At 52.5% G+C, this 15911-nt stretch overlaps 2 protein-coding genes across 4 annotated transcripts; one reads left to right on the top strand and one right to left on the bottom strand.

The window, feature by feature from the left end:
• Window positions 1-268: 268 nt before the first annotated feature.
• On the bottom strand, window positions 269-6381 carry TMEM138 (transmembrane protein 138). The gene is made up of 5 exons (XM_035012975.1): window positions 6256-6381; window positions 4121-4387; window positions 2903-3074; window positions 1491-1566; window positions 269-992 (listed from the first exon to the last, which is right to left on the bottom strand). Exons 2-5 carry the CDS (start codon window positions 4246-4248, stop codon window positions 880-882), a joined length of 489 nt encoding a protein of 162 aa, XP_034868866.1. The 5' UTR covers window positions 4249-4387; window positions 6256-6381; the 3' UTR covers window positions 269-879.
• Window positions 6382-6670: 289 nt separating this feature from the next.
• LOC118015915 (cytochrome b ascorbate-dependent protein 3) lies at window positions 6671-15642 on the top strand. 3 transcript variants are annotated; one of them, XM_035012972.1, is made up of 8 exons: window positions 6671-6870; window positions 8360-8453; window positions 9121-9228; window positions 10288-10486; window positions 11138-11346; window positions 11993-12147; window positions 12881-13037; window positions 13691-15642. In XM_035012972.1, exons 4-8 carry the CDS (start codon window positions 10303-10305, stop codon window positions 13712-13714), a joined length of 729 nt encoding a protein of 242 aa, XP_034868863.1. In that variant the 5' UTR covers window positions 6671-6870; window positions 8360-8453; window positions 9121-9228; window positions 10288-10302; the 3' UTR covers window positions 13715-15642. The 3 variants fall into 3 exon arrangements, with proteins under 3 accessions (XP_034868863.1, XP_034868862.1, XP_034868861.1); XM_035012971.1 differs by having other exon boundaries at window positions 8360-9228; XM_035012970.1 differs by having other exon boundaries at window positions 6671-9228.
• The last annotated feature ends 269 nt before the right edge of the window (window positions 15643-15911 follow it).

The raw sequence follows: 15911 nt of genomic DNA, 5'->3' as shown, positions 1-15911 counted from the left end.
TCAGGGTCATGAGATCGAGCCCCACGTTGGGCTACCTGCTCAGTGCGGAGTTTGATTGTCCTCCCTCTACTCCTCCCCTGCCCACCTGTCCCCAGGCGCACATGCACACATGCACACATGTTCTCTCTCTCTCTCAACTAAAATAAATAAATAAATAAAACCCTAAAAAAAAAAAAAAAAGCAGTCTGGAACTCCAAGGGTTGGGGTGGGGCATCAGATTGCATCTTGAATTTCTACAAAAATAGCTCGTACTCATAACGGCACTCAATAAATATCTTTATTTGTTCTGTGGCTCAAGCTGCCCACTGGGTCAAGTAAATGCCAAGGCCAGGACTTGATATGCCTCTTATCTGCGAAGAGATCTAGCTACACAAACAGACTCTACCACTTACAGAAAAAGAATTCAATTTATTTCCTATTTATAAAATGTAAAAAACACCCACCTTGGGTATAAAATCTAAATGTCTACAGTGTGATCAGTCAGGAGCTCAGAAATGTCACTCTTTGCATCCATTAATTATGTTTGGTGCAAAGAAAGCAGGTGCCAGGAGCCCCTCCTGTACCAGGCTAAGTGACAGCTTCCCAAGGATCAAGCCTCACAGCCTTGTGTGAGAAGAAGGACAGAGAGCAGGAAAGGAAAAGGGGCAGAACCGAGGTGGAGGCTGGGGAGGGTTATGTACTGAAGCCTGTATTGGGAAACACTTTAATTTGCAAGAGGGAAGATCCTCCTTCTTGACTGCTGAACACAAGTGGCCTGAGACTGTCCTAGGAAAGTCAAGGTGCTTCCTATGCATAGGGCCGACGCCCACCCCACAGAGCCACAAACATAGCCTCTGTCAGGAAGGAAAGGCATCCATCCATCAGTGTGACAAGAAGTGGTCACCTTTGGACTTGTGTGAACTCCTTGCGCAGCCATAACGAGTCATGGTAGAAGCGAGGATCGCCCAGTCTCACAGCTGTCCGTTTGTAGAAGTAGCAGTAAAACACCGCTGCTGTGGGCAGTATGCAGGAAAGAAGTGTCAGGGATGCTCCTGAATATCCGTTTCAGGCTAAGAACACAACCTAACGGGGCGCCTGCGTGGCCCAGTCGTTAAGCATCTGCCTTCAGCTCAGGTCGTGATCCCAGGGTCCTGGGATCAAGCCCTGCATCGGGTTCCCTGCTCTACAGGAAGCCTGCTTCTCCCTCTCCCACTCCCCCTGCTTGTGCTCCCTCTCTCGCTGTGTCTCTCTCTGTCAAATAAATAAATAAAAAATCTTAAAAAAAAAAAAAAAAAAAGAACACAACCTAACAAGGCGGAGGGGCCCTGCCTCATGATTTCCCAGGGACTCCCTTGCAAGGGCAGCTGGCCATCATCCCTCCTGTTCTTGTCATGGCTGTTCTACTCGTCCCATGCTGGCAGTGATGGACTGGGAAAGCCAGGATCGCGGCCCTTAGTTGCCTGAGCCATGGGTGCCACCGAAGGGAGGCCTGAGGTTGCTCTGGTCCTTACCTAGTCTCTGGAATACAAACAGCGTTTGAAGTCCATCTGTCCAGACAAAGCGGTTGGAGTTCTTCCAGCGTAAGTTCTGAAGGAGACATGAGTAGACAGGGGAAGGTTAGTGACCAGATGAGGCCCTAGAATCTCCAACTCGGTTAGCTGCAGAAATGCCGCTTGGTTTCAAATTAGGCTAATCTCACCCTCCTTCTTTCTTCCCACAACCCCAAGGAGTTTTTCAAAGGAGATTCAAACTCCCTTTTCTGTAGAAAGGAACTATCCTTTTAACCCTGAAGGAGAAAGTTTGAACTAAGCTATTTATTCCCTTTCATTCCATAGCCTTTTTTTTGTTTTTTTTAAGATTTTTATTTATTTATTTGACAGAGAGAGACACAGCGAGAGAGGGAACACAAGCAGGGGGAGTGGGAGAGGGAGAAGCAGGCTTCCCGCGGAGCAGGGAGCCCGATGCGGGGCTTGATCCCAGGACCCTGGGATCATGACCTGAGCCGAAGGCAGACGCCTAATGACTGAGCCACCCAGGTGCCCCCATTCCATAGCCTTTTCCAAGGAGAAGTGATACACATTATCTCAGTTCAGTGTGGTCACTGTCCTTCCTTGCAGATCTCAGGCTCAGTTCCTGTCAGATAAAGGCTTAGTGCACTCAGGGTTTAATCAGATTAACAGCTTTATAGTACAAAGTACAAAGCCAGGACCTATTTTGGCCCCAAGAACCAGAGCAGAGACAATCCTCTTCAGGAAGCACTATAGAGACTCTGGCACTGCTACTTCTTCCCCGTGAGCTCTACTTCTCTCTGTGGAATAACAAGGGCGACTTAATGGAAGGTTCAGTCTAAGAAGGTGGCTTTAGTAGAGAAGTGACTAGAGAACCCTGAGGTTTTAATGTGTCCCATCAAAATGAGTATGAGAAACACAGGCAATACCCAAAGAGATGGAATAATTCGTGAAGCAGGAGAATCTGAACCATGAAAACTGGGATCTGCTGTGAGGCCGTGTCAGCACCTTTAGATGAAACTTCTAAATGCAGCACCAAGACACTCTTGGCCTGGCCATTTCCCATGGGACACCAATGTCTAAGAATACCTTGTCCCAACACCCACCTGCCCAAACAGCTAATGATGAAACACAGTCACCTTCCTGTTTTACCAGGACTGTTTTGGGGCAAAGGTGAACAGAATATTCCAGAAGTGTCCCCTGACTCTTGGATAAGGCAGTTCTTTAACGCAAAAGGTTGGGCAGAAGCGCCTTATGCAACTTGCCCAAGCCCAGGCGGCACCACGTTCATTCACCACCAACACACCTATTTCCTGTCAAGGTTTCTGTGAGATGTAAAAAATTGAGGCTGGATTCCTAGAAAAAAGATACTTCTAGCCCCTTAAGGATTCAGGAACTCAGAGCTCCGCTCTTACCATGACCCAGACATGAAGGGAGATGCTGAGGGCGAAGTATACAGCTGTGAGGATGATGGTCCCTTTGAACTTGTGGAAGAGGAGGTTGACCAAGCCAGCCTGGAAGACGAAGGTGTTGAAGAACATGAGGAAAATGATGATGATGTTGAAGAGGATTGCGATATCCTGGATGCTGCAGACATCAAACAAAACACCACTAAATGGAGGTCTGTGGGACAACCCAAGAGCTGGCCCTAAGTCCTAAGGGACACCATGAAGTCTGGCCTTCCCTGTGCTCTAGGCCCCTGAAACCACCCCCCCCCCAACAGTGGCATGGGCTTTGGGTCCCAAATGACATGAGTCTCGAACTCCCTGCTGGCCCCATCAGTGAGGTGCAGCCGACAGACAAAGCTTTCCTGCTCTGGTGCTCTTAACCTTCTAGACACTTGGGAGGAGAAGCTGCTTTCTTCCCTATATCCAGAAAAAGCCAGCCCCGCCTGTCACATAACCTGGGCCTGCCAGACATTTCCACCTAGAGAGATGGCAACACCTTTCCCTTGATCTTTGCACGGCCGGTGTCTTAGGGCCATTCAAGTCTCAGTTCCAATGTCTCCTCTTCTGAAACCCTCCTTTAACCCCACTGCCTCAAGGAGCCCTCCCCTCTCCGCCCCATCCGCTTTCCATCCACTGTACATTTGTTACTATTCAAAATTATCTTTAAAAAAATGTATTCATTGTCTTTTTCCACTTGAGTGGAAATCCTGTGAGAGCAGGAAATTGTCAGCTTTACTACTGTACCGAGAACACTGTCTGGCAGGCCAATGAACACTTGTTGAATGAAGGAAGACAGTGTCGAAGACTGATTTTCTGTTAATAACTTGCCTTGTGGAGTCTATAAATCATTGTGGAAGAAAAATGCCAACAGCTTCCATCCCATATACATAACAGATATGACTGCCCTTTGAGCTCACCATTCTGTAATCCTCTTTCATGGCAATGTAAGACAATACTTCTACTCACAGATGGAGAAAATAACCCTCTGACTGCTCCCTGGATCCCAGACCCTTATTAGAAGCATATAAATACAGGATCTGTGACATGTCTGTGGAGTATCCAAGATACATGAAATTTTATTTTCCCTAAAATTTCTCCATTAATAACTTTAAAATGCTAAATCACAATCGCCAGGGCTTTCAAACTGTTTGGGTTCAGCTGTCCAGTCCCACCCACTGAACTCACATGAAGAGCACCAGCTGGATGACAGGAGCCATCCGGAGTAGCTCCGAGAAGGAATTGACAAAGAGGTCATAGGACAGCAGCAGGAACTGCAGGGAGAGCACCAGGCTATAGTTACTGGTCTGGAGCATCTTCCTTCTGCTTTATTGGGCCCCCCAGGGGCACATTCCACAGTTCCCCAGAAGACAGCTCTGGGCTCTCTCCCCACCACTGAGGGAGAAGCACTAGTTCCTCAAATCGGAGCTGTTTTCCTTGCGCTAAGACAAGGGCCTGTCAAGGCAAAAAGGAAAAAAAAAAAAAAGAGAGAGAGAGAGAGAGGTGGTTAGAAATTCATTAGTACAGTAAATATTTACTGAGGACCTACTACATGCCAGGCCCCATTCTAGCTGCTTGGGATACATCAATGACCAAAACCACTACCACCTCCCAAAAAACCCAACTAGTCATTCCTAGGGACCTTCATCCTCAAACTTTCTGCATGCCTGGAAACTTCTAAATGCAGAGCTTTCTTTTTTCTTTAAGTTTTAATTTATTCATTTTAAGTAATCTCTATACCCAACGTGGGGCTTGAACTCATGACCCTGAGACCAAGAGTCACATGCTCCTCCAACTGAGCCAGCCAGGCGCCCCAACGCAGAGCTCTTTCCACTTTTGAGTTCAAAGGAATCTAGGAGCACTACAAAGAGTGACTGTGTAGTCGTGTAGTTAATACTAATTCTAATACTAATTGCAGCAGCAAACCTTTATATAATCACTTACAGTATGCCAGGGACTATTCCTTTTTCTTTTTTTTAAAGTAATCTCTACACCCAACATGGGGCTCAAACTCATGACACTGATCCCCAATATCAAGTCACATGTTCCACGGACTGAGCCAGCCAGGCACCCCTGCCAGGGACTATTCTAAGCACTAAAATTCTGTAACTCTCACAATAACCCCATGAAGTAGAAGACACACTATTATTACTCTACCATTACACAGATAGGACAACTGAGCTTGGAGAGAGAAAATAATTTGTCCTAGGTCACACTGCTAGTAGCAGTGGCAGAACTGGGATTGGGATTCAGGCAGCCTGGGTCCAGAGTCTGTGCTTTTAACCAATGCCCAGAGCTGCCTCTCATGTAACAGGCTGATATGTACTTGGTGGGAAAGACGTTGGCGCAGAAGTGGGAAGTGGTGCAGGCAGCGCAGAGGAAATGATGCTCTCCTGCAAAGCTCTGTGTTTAAGGGGGTGGCAACACAGCGGCACCAGATAAGGGGGGCTGGGCCTTTACTTTCATATATTCCAAGGCCCAGAAATTGCTCTGCAGGTGTCCTGTGACCCCTCCAGCTGGGTCAAATCTATAAACAAATTTCCAAAGCTCTGAGGTGTTAAGAGGATGAGATTAAATTAAGCTGCAAAATGTTTTACAATTTACAAGCTCCTTTTATATTCATCAGGTTACTTAATCCTACACCCATCTTGAGAAGCAGCCGTTTGTGTGAATATAATGCCCGTATCACACAGAGGCTCTGAGAGGTTAAGGAACCGCATCCACCTCACCTGGTGGAGAAGTCCCACCTTAGTGGCTGCGTGATGGCACTTTCTCTGAGCGGACAGCTACCACCTACTACCAGCACCATGGTCCACTTGGCGACCAGGACAATTTCCTTTAATCCTCGCAACTACTCTGCAAGGTGGGCAAGAAGGAGCCCCCCGCCACACAGGCAAGAACCCAGGGTCAGAGTTCAGGTCGTGCCTCCGGGTCGCAGGGGAGCAGAGCCTGGCTTCACAGCGGGGGGATGACACCAAAGCCCGCGCTCTAAACCACGACTTCACGGGCCACCGCGGCGGGCTGTCGTGAGGATCCGTGACAGAGACCCGCCCGCCGCCAACTCTACGGGAAGGAGGCCCGTCGCCTCCGCTTTAGGGGGGCAGAGATTCGCGAGGTAACGGAGCCGTCTTCGGTCTGTCCACCGCTCCCTGCCGCGTTCCCTTTGTCCCCAGGGCAGCTTTCCTCCCAGTCCTTCCCAATCCACCTCAAAATGCGGCTGCCTTGGCAAAAAAAAAAAAACCCCAAACCAAAAAAACCACCCGAAACAGTAACAACACAAATTCCGACTCCGGTCACCTCACCCACTCCTCAAGCACTCTCACCTCCAAGACCCAACGTCGGTTGTCATGGGGACGCCGTCCTGGCTTCCGGAAACCGGTTTTAAATCCCGGAAGTAGATGGCGGACGCGGGCTCCGTCTGTAGCGTGTTACCCGCCGGTCCTCAGCTTTCGCTCCGCGCTCTGCGGCCAGCCCGGCTGCCATATTTGGCCACCGCTTTCCTGGGCCCGCTCCTCTCCTGCCCTCCCGGCGTCGCCGCGTCCAGCTGCCGACCTTCCCAGCCGCTGCCTGCGGCCTTGCGGGGGGCCGGTCCCCGGCCAGAGGCTTCGCGTCCGCCCGAACACGAGTTGGGGGTGAGGGACCGGGCCGAGCCGTTAGCGGCGCTCCCTGGGAAAGAAACGCCCGCGCAGGAACTGGAGTTGGGAGTCTGCGACCTCGGACTTCATTTCCCAGGCGGCCGCGCGCGCGCCCGGAAGTGCTGTGAGCCTATAAGGGACGGAGGCGGCTCGGTTCACTGGCCCTGGGGCTGCGGTGCGGGCTGCGTCGTCGCTTGCCTCCCAGAGAGTCCGTGATTCCATCCGCCTGGAGTCCTGGTAGCTGCCGCGCCGGGTGGCGAGAGGCGGGTCTCGGAGACCCCTGCGACCCACTGTGGTTCGGGGGTGAGAAAGCTCGGATGGGGAGTTCAGGGATCTGGGTTCGAGTGCTGGCTCCGCTGCTACCTCTCCGCGCTGTCGCTACCCTTCACTCGGCCTCAGCTTTCTCCTGTAGGCAATGGACGCTGTGGTCCGCGCCCTTCCTCCTACAGGTGTGGTGGTCCAGGCACGAAAGCGCTTCGGAAGTCGCAGTCAGCAGGCGGAGCCCCTGCCCTAATTGTCACCGAAGGTTAGCTAGGACCGACAGCCCTTCGTCCCCGCAGAAGAGTCGGGGATCGGGCTCCGGGTTCCTGGAACGGTTCTCCGGACACCTGAGCCCGACCGGGGCAGTCTGGAAGGGCGGGTCTGTAATCACTGTGGCGCTAAGCAGCGCCTTGCCTGTCTACCTCCCGACTGGAACTTAGGGGTCCTCACTCCTGAGCCCTGACTTTACAGAAGCCACGTTTGGACGTGAGGAGTCCTTGGAGCTGAGGGAAGCGAACCCGGGTTCCTGTACCAGCTCTGCCACTCAGAGTGGCCAAGTCGCTTTCCTTCTTTGGGTTCCAGTGATTTTGATCTGTAAGAGAAGAGTGTAGGACTTGAACCTGAAGTCTGATTCTCAGGATTTCCAAAATCCCCACCATTCATCCTGGAAGCCGGGCAACCAATTGACTTTCTGTTCCTTCATCTATTAGTAGTTCTAAATTATAAAAGTAATATTATAAGAGTTTGGAATAGAGCCTTTTCCTAAGATCAAGGGCTGAATGGAAGCTTACCCATTTCTTACACGGGGGCCTGATCTCTTTTACTGCAGCCAGGGAGAATCGTTTTTTGTCAAGGGACTGAGGAGAGTATTAGGTTGGAGAGTACATTTCTTAGATCATGGTGGATAGAGTAAGACACACCGCCTGCATGGTTTTTGCATTTTTAAAAGATTAACAGAAATGAAAAGGATAATATTTTCTGATTTGTACAAATGATCTGAACCTGAAGTTTCAGTGTCCATAAATAAAGTTTTTTGGGAACATGGCTGTGTTCGTTTGTGAAGGTACTGTCTATGACTGCTTTTGCGCTACATCAGAAGAGTTGATGACAGAGTTGGGAGAGAGACTATGGCCTGCAAAGCCTAAAATATTTTCCATTCCGGCCCTTATCGAAGGGCATGCTGACTTCTGCCTTAGCATGGGGCTCTACAAAGTGCGGGCGGAATCAAAGACCCAACAATGGTGAACACATCCTGAAATCATAGCACAACCTACTTTCTTGGAATAAATGATAGAATATTCTCGGTGTTAGGGTTGCAATTTCACTGCATTCTTCTTTTTTCTTCTGCACTTTGCGTAGAGGTAGGGTCATCTGTGTACTGTGAGCAGTATAACATCACAGCCCGTTGTCAGAAAAGTGTCCCCATCGTGAACTCTTAAGTCTGTCCCAGAGCAGTAATCCAGGACCTCTTTGAGAAGGGTGGACACAGCCCTTTTGGATGATACTTACTTTTGTTTTTTCTTCTCCAAAGGAAAAGGAAGTCATGAAAGATAATTGTCTGGTGGATGGAGCCTGCTGACCAAGTGCTTCATGCCGACTTCACCGGGGGGGTGACTGAACATCTGGTGACCTGAAACTTTCTCTGCTCTTCCGGGGCCTATGGGGACACCTCTGAGGCTGGGTGGCAAATCTCTGAGCTTAGTAGTTGAGTGATGAAACTTCTAGGAAGATGGTGGCATTATTTTCCCCTGGCCTTACGGAAGCTTGTTTTTCCCCCAGCCCCTCGGATCTTCCTTTCTCAGTGATTACTGCCAACTCGGGTCACATTGTGAGAGTTCAGTGTCTGTTTCTGGTTAGGTGGACACAAGCCGTGGAAAGAATTGGTACGGCCTAGTATCAGGGCCACCGAGAGGCCTGGGCTGCCATGAAGGCCACGAGCTTCAGGCTGTAGTTTGTAGGTAGGATGAACTGCTGTGACAACACCAAGAAAAGGAGAGTACTTTGCTCTCACAATGTCCTTACGGACATTTTCTCACTTGCCCTTTCGACAACCTGTGGTCAAGGAAAAAACAGGAGCCTTGAAGCCAAACAGACAAGGCTTTGAAACTTCCTGAAACTTACTGGGTCCTAATGCTGGTATTTAATCTTCCTGAGCCTTGGTTTCCTCGTCTATAAGATGGGGATGATAACTGCTCATGGGAGCAAATGGGATCATAATGTTCATGGGTTCTAGTGGGGTGTCTCCTCATAGCTGCTCTTTAGTATATTCTTATTACCATGCCTTTCTTTCAGATGAGACGACCGAGTCCTACAAATGCTAAATGATTTGCTCAAGGTGCCCCACTTCATAAGAATTGGAGCCTCGGCCACCACTCTGTCAGCTTGTCACTAAGTCTAAAGGTGAGGAATCAAGTGTTTTATCGCCATGGGAGTTCTCGGCTGTTTCAGGGACTTCCTTTTCTCTCTGTTAGCTGGTTCAGATTGAGGGATCTCAACTGCAGGATGCCACAGTGTCCCCTCCTTGGTGTGAGTCCGCGGGACAGGGTGACAGCCTTGAGAGTTGGGCCCGTGCTGCCTACACGCTCCCTGAAAGCAGAGGTGGTCCCGTGGCTTTGTGTGTGTGCCTGCCAGCCCTCACACCCAGCTGCCTGGTTTGTAAGACCAGCTGCTCAGGGCCCTAGACATTTGTCTGAAACCAGAGTTGGTTTCTGAGTTTATCAAGGACATGGAGAAATCTCAAAATAAACTCTTGCTTTCTAGACCATGAGTTCTTGCTTCCTCTTTTCTCTTCTGAACTTTCCTCAGAGGAAGAGAAAGCAGAAGTCTCAGGCCTAGAGACATCTGAGGGCTGCTGTCCAATTCAAGGTGTGGCGTGTGGGGACCCCAGAATGAAGGTCTGATCTTACTTCCTCAGTGGGAGGATTAGCCACACAGAGTTCACCGTCTGGCGAAGAACTTTCCTGTAGAAGTGGGAGATCATAGGACTTCCTCTCAGCTGGCCTAATAGTGTGTTGGCTCCTTGCAGATGATAATTTTGCCTCCTTCTGGTAGAACTGAGGGCCTAGGCATTTGTGTGATCTAGCCTGGATTTGGATTCCTGTCCCTTTTTTGTGGGGTACGGTGGGGTGGATTCTTTACCTTTTGGTTCTATGAAGGGAGGCTAACCCCAGGGCTTTGGGCCGAGAGCCTTGACGTCCAGCCCCTCTCCAGAGCCGGCCCCAGCACTGTGTGCTGCCAGGTACTGGGGTGGGGCCATCCTTAGTGTCCACAATCAGGGATCAGGCCTGCCCAGCGCTCCAGGTCTCATGGGGCGGTGCCCAGGCTGGTGGCAGGAGAACTAAATTGAAGAGTGTCCACCCTTCCAGCAAGAGCGAGCTCGGTGTTACTCCTGTAGCAGGTAGGTGGGGTGCACTCAAGCCCGCAGAGCCATCAGGGACGTGTGACTTCTGCTTCTTCCAGGAGCGCCTGCTCAGAATGGCTGTGGGATGGTTCTACTTGTCCTTCTACGCACTGTGTTTCCTGGGCTTGATGTGCATCATCCTCACCATCTGTTGGATGCAGCTATGGCATGGTGGCTTTGCCTGGGATGGCACCATTCTCATGTTCAACTATCACCCAGTGCTCATGGTTGTGGGCTTAGTGGTACTCTACAGTGCTGGTGAGTATGCGGTCATGGCAGACATACCATCACCCAGAGCTGGCTGGGGCAGAGCTCTGCCTACCCGGGGCTGGCCTTTGTCACTGTTGGGTTTGGGGCTCTGGGAGTGGGGTAGGTCGGGCTGTCTCTGGGCCCAGGTGTCATTTGCAGGAAGAAGTAGTGAGAATGGGGGCGTCTGAGGAGGGTAGCTTTACAGATACTCTAGGGCAGGGATTGACAGACTTTGTCTGTAAAAGGCCAGATGGCAAAGGCTTTACAGGCCATATGACCTGTGTTGCAACTGCTCATCTCTGTTATTGTATTGTGAGTAGCCATAGATAACCCCAGAACATGTTCGTGGCTGTGTTCCAATAAAACTTTGCTTACAAAAACATGTGGCAGGCTGGATTTGGCCCGTGAGCTGTAGTTTGCCAACTTCTGCTTTAGGGAGCAGGAGATTGAAGCCTCTCATGCCCTAGTCAGGTCCTTCCACGAGGAAGCTGCTTACTCCCGCCAGACCCAGCTTTGCCCCATGCATTCAGAGCTGGGCTTCGGGGCCCAGGGGAGCCTCATTTCCCCGCTTGTAAAATGGAAACGATGATAACGTCGATCACAGTAGTGTGGGGGAGTACGAGGGGAAGAGGCCGGGCCCTGGGATGTTCTCTTCTGCAGCCTCGCTGGTGTACCGCCTGCCGTGGTCCTGGGTGGGGCCCAAGCTGCCATGGAAGATTGGCCACGCGGCCCTGCACCTGCTGGCCTTCATCCTGACCGTGCTGGGGATGGTCGCCGTCTTTCAGTTCCACCACCACTCCAAGGTCGCCAAACTCTACTCCCTGCACAGCTGGCTGGGCATTGTCACTGTCTTCCTTTTTGCCTGCCAGGTGCGTGCTCTCGCTTGGGTTCCTGCTGCCGGCTGGCGGCCGTGGGCTCTGGTTGGGGCTTCCCTTGCACCCACACCACACACTCCCTCTGCTCACCGCCTGGAGACGGCCCCGTAGGGCACACCCCATAGCGTCGGCAGCTTAAATGGTCGTAGGAGACTGCCGGTTCCCACACTCGTCTGTTCCTTCTCTTACCTGTCACGCTGCCCCTCTGTCGTCCTGGAGCACGCTGAGCTGACTCGATCACAGCACATGCCACGCCGACTCTAGGTCATCTTTTCCACCTTCCCCATTCCCACCTTTCTTTGAACCAGAAGCAATTCTGAAAGCGGTCTCCGCATTCTGAGGTCAGCCCCGTACAAGTGAGGAGTTTCATGGGCCAGGACTGGAAGGAAGCAGAGACCTACAAGGATGGCTGGGCTTTCAGGAGACTGGGCTTGTAGCTAAGCATTTCATGGAACATTCTGGTTTGGCTAAGAAAGCGACCATAGTGCGGAAGCTAGGGGTGGCACCTGGTGGGAGGTGTGAGCTGGGAAAGAAGGGTGAGGGACCATTGCAGGGTAGGAAGTCCCAGTGGGGCAGGATGGCCTGCTGCACCTCTGGGCCCAGCACAGGGCAGTCAGGTCCTTCCTCCCTGTGTCCACAGTGGTTCCTGGGCTTTGCCGTCTTCCTGCTGCCCTGGGCATCTGTGTGGCTGCGCAGCCTCCTTAAACCCATCCACCTCTTCTTTGGCGTCATCATCCTCTCTCTGTCCATCGCGTCTGTCATTTCCGGCATTAATGAGAAGCTTTTCTTCAGTTTGTGAGTGGGATGGGGCCCCCAACTCTGACATGGAGGGGAAGGCATAGGGTCTTCAAAAGATGTACCCTGTGATCATAGGACTTAGCCAAGGGAGGGGAGCCTTTGGGGTTGGGATTGTTCCTGATCTGGAAGGTCCTGGAGTCTTTAGGTTGAGATTGGTAAATTGGTCAGCAAACATTTATCTACCATCAAACTGACTTCGTACCTACTGTGTGTCAGAAACTCTTCTAAGCACCTTAAATTTAATCCTTTAATCATTTTACAACATAGGTACTGTTGTCATTGCCATTGCCATTTACAAATAAGGGAACTGAGGCACAGAGAGGTTAACTAACTTACCTAAGGGCACACAGCCAGTAAGCGGCAGAGCTGGGGTTTGGGTTAAGATTACAGCCTGCATGCCTAACCACTACCGTCCCCCATTCTTTTAAGACAGGGGGGTGGGTAGTGAAAGCAAATAAGGTACGAGGTCAGACTGGGGTTTAAGTCTTGGCTATGCCATTAACTAGTTACTAGTTCTCTGACTCTGGGCAAGCTCACCTGCCTCTCTGAGCTTCAGTTCCCTCAGAGGTAGAAAGCAGTCTGCAGATATTTGCATGGTGGTAGGGACTTAGTATGTTAACGTTCCAGGTCATAGATGGTCCTTGGAAGCTTTTCTCACCATCTGCTAATGGTGTTGGGCAAAAACAGGTGGAAAGTCTCTCAAGGGCCCACACTGTTTTGTCATCTTCAGGAACAATGCCACCCAGCCATATTCCAGTCTGCCCAGTGAGGCTATCTTTGCCAACAGCCTTGGGATGCTGGTGGTGATCTTCGGGCTCCTGGTGCTCTACATCCTCCTGGTTTCATCTTGGAAACGCCCAGAGCCAGGGATCCTGACTGAAGGACAGGTATGGGGTCCTGGTCTCCGCTTCCAGGTTGGGGTAGGGCCAGGTTTCGAGAAGGGTCGCCCAGGAAAGTCTTGGGCCTTGCCAGGAAGACCACTCAGTGGCGTGGTGGGAAACCAAGGAGCTTGAAGGTGGGGTTAGGTTGGCTGATGGGGAGCACTGGTATCAAAGTAGCGTACCCCAGCCGTTGTGGCAAATGCAGCTGCTCAGGCTCAGGGGCTCCGGGGGCCTGTCTCTTGGGAGAGGACTGGTCTTTATGCCCCTCCCCAACTTCCTGTGGTTTCACGAGGGGAAAGTGTGGCCTTCTCTCCCCCAAGGATGGGGCATGCTGGGGGTGTTGTAATTTCTACTCTTCCAGCCTTGGGGCTAGTCTCTTGGGGCGGGAGCTTACCTAATGGGCGCTTATCGAAGGGGTGAGTGCTTAGAGTGGGTTTTGCCTGTTCTTGGCCGCTCAGGTGCCTGAAGGATGCGGTGAGATGGGGTGTCTATCAGGCCGAGGGGCTCTGGGGCATCCCTGAAAGCCGTGGTGGCTTGGGCGGGGACCGCTCTGCAGGTTGGGGGTCTATCTGAACAGCTCAGGCCCGGGGGGCCCCTGCACGTTAGGGGCTATTCTGATGTGAGGCCGTTAACCGCCGTGCCTCTGCCTGTCTTTCCAGCCCCTGTTGCGTGATGGGGAGTGAGCCAGGAGCAGGTGGAGGTGCCTCCCCTCAGCAGCTCTGCTCTGCCTGGGGCTCCTGTCTGGTTTCAGCAACACTTGCCCCGGGCTCCTTGCCCAGACGTCTTCTGGCCTCCATGCGGGGCCTGCTCCCTCCGCCAGTGTGCTGCCTGCCCGCTTTGCTTGGTGGCTTCGGCTTCCGTGCTCCTTCCTGGCCTCAACTTCTCGGTCTTCATTTACATATGCCCCCCCTGGCCCCACCACAGCTGCTCCTGCTGCCCCCGCTCTGCGTGTGAAGTCAAGCTGACTTCCCCTCTAGAGCCCTAAGGATGTGGTAGAAAATCTCGACGGCGCGGATGAGCCCGGACTCAAGTGCAGTCCGCATGTGAGAAGTGAGGGAGGCGGCGGCGTCCAGCAGCTTTCCCTTAAAGGCCTGCATTTCCTTTGGGCCGCCCCCACCGTGGGGTGGGCATCATCTGCCGTTACCTCCAGCCAGCCCAGCCACACGTGAGCCTGGGCACGCACATCTTGAGGTGACGGAAGGAGAGCGGGGAGAACGGCAGCAGAGCGGCGGAGGGGCTGACTGCCCCTTGCCATTCTGTTTCACGTCCGCCTGCATTGGGACCGTGCGGCTCCCCTCTGCTGCTACAGCCCTGGCCTATGTCCTGGCCTCGCCCCGTGACATGCACCCCCGTCACAGTCCGGCAACCCGACGAACCCTGGCAGCCTGCTCCCCCAACTGTCCCGGGAGGGCTGAGCGCCAGGGGGGCCTCAGGCTTCCTAAGCTGCCGCTCCCCGGATCAGGGCTTCTCTGTCTGTCCCCGGGCAGGCCGGCAGAACCCCCGCCCAGCTGATTTTCACTCTCCAGCTCAGCGTGAAACAAGCCAGAGTTGTGGTGCATGGTGCCCGGCAGATCCCTGGGGCCACGACCACCTCCCGAGGTGCTCCCTGCTGAATGTCAGGCTGCCTCATTTCCCCCTCGGGCGACTTGCGTGGCCCAATCCAGTCTCCCGTTACACAAGAGGGTGAGCAGCTGCTCGCCTCCCGAGGAGAAGCTGGGGTTGGGGTGCCGGGGTTCTTGCTCCTCTCTTCCGAGATGGCGCTGTGGCTTTTCCCGCCCTGCCAGGCCCCCGGCTCCGTACTGCTGTCCTTAGTGACAAGCAGCAGGCCACCGGGCCTTGGCTGCACTGACTGTGGCAGGTGGAGACGAGGCTGACTGTCCACCACACCGTGACGTGGCCCGCTGGCGGGCCTGTGACGGGACTTCCTGAGGGGATGGAGCGTTTGAAGCCACTGGGATGACTGCCAGACACCTCAGTCAGCGTGACCAGCGCCCCCCCTTTCCACGTGGGAGGCCTGTAACCTGAAGCTTGATTTCCGATTATCATGTGTTTAAGAATCAAAGCCTTCTCTACTGTACTGACATTGTGGTTAAATGAGCTCTGAGAAACTTATTAAAGCCTCTGGACAGTTCTGACCCTCAGCCCTGGGAGCAGAAATCCAAAAGGCACCAAAGATCCCATGATTGTCCTCCTGGAATCGTATGTGACTCGTGGTCTGTGTGGACGTCCTTAAAAAGGAAGAGCTTTTGAGTACTGGGTTATCTCACAAGGAAGGAGATGTTTCCTGTTTTATAATCCAGAACTCAAAAAGGATAAGGGACTTGGTCACTGGTGACTGAGGTCCCTCAGCCAGGAAGTGGTAGAGTCGGGATCCACAGGCCAGATGTTTATGTCAGTCTCCTTCCCAGCTTCTGGGTATGTGCATCCTGTGCACACTGATAACCATACCTAGCGATCCGGGACCCATGGTGCACACCCACGGGGGACAGGGGACCCTGGATAGAGAGGCCCAGGGATGGAGGGGGCCTGCAGCCAAGTTTGGGCAAACTTGTGATGGAGAGCCCCCTTCCCAAGGTGACCAGCTGTGGACACCTCCTGGCGGTGGAGCAGACGACCCAGAAGGAGTTGGGGACGGTGATGATAGTGACTCTCAGTGAATAAGCACCTGGCCTGTACCGGGGGCTTTACCTTCATCAGTTTATTTCAGCGCTCATCCATGTCCCCATGAGACGGGTACAGTTCTGGTTTTACAGGTCCCAAAAGGCTAAATAGTAGACCTGAGTTTACGTAGCTGGTTGGAAGCAGAATGAGGATTTAGTGTGGTCTGAGTCCATGCCGGTGCCTTTTACCGCGCCCCTGCACCAAGGATGGGCCAGGCGT

Source organism: Mirounga leonina, unplaced genomic scaffold, assembly GCF_011800145.1.
Source record: "Mirounga leonina isolate KUSES-001 unplaced genomic scaffold, KU_Mleo_1.0 Mir_166, whole genome shotgun sequence".
In the NCBI taxonomy this organism is placed as follows: domain Eukaryota; kingdom Metazoa; phylum Chordata; class Mammalia; order Carnivora; family Phocidae; genus Mirounga; species Mirounga leonina.
The sequence above is the reverse complement of the archived record's forward strand: the minus strand, read 5'-3'. Positions and strand labels throughout refer to the sequence as shown.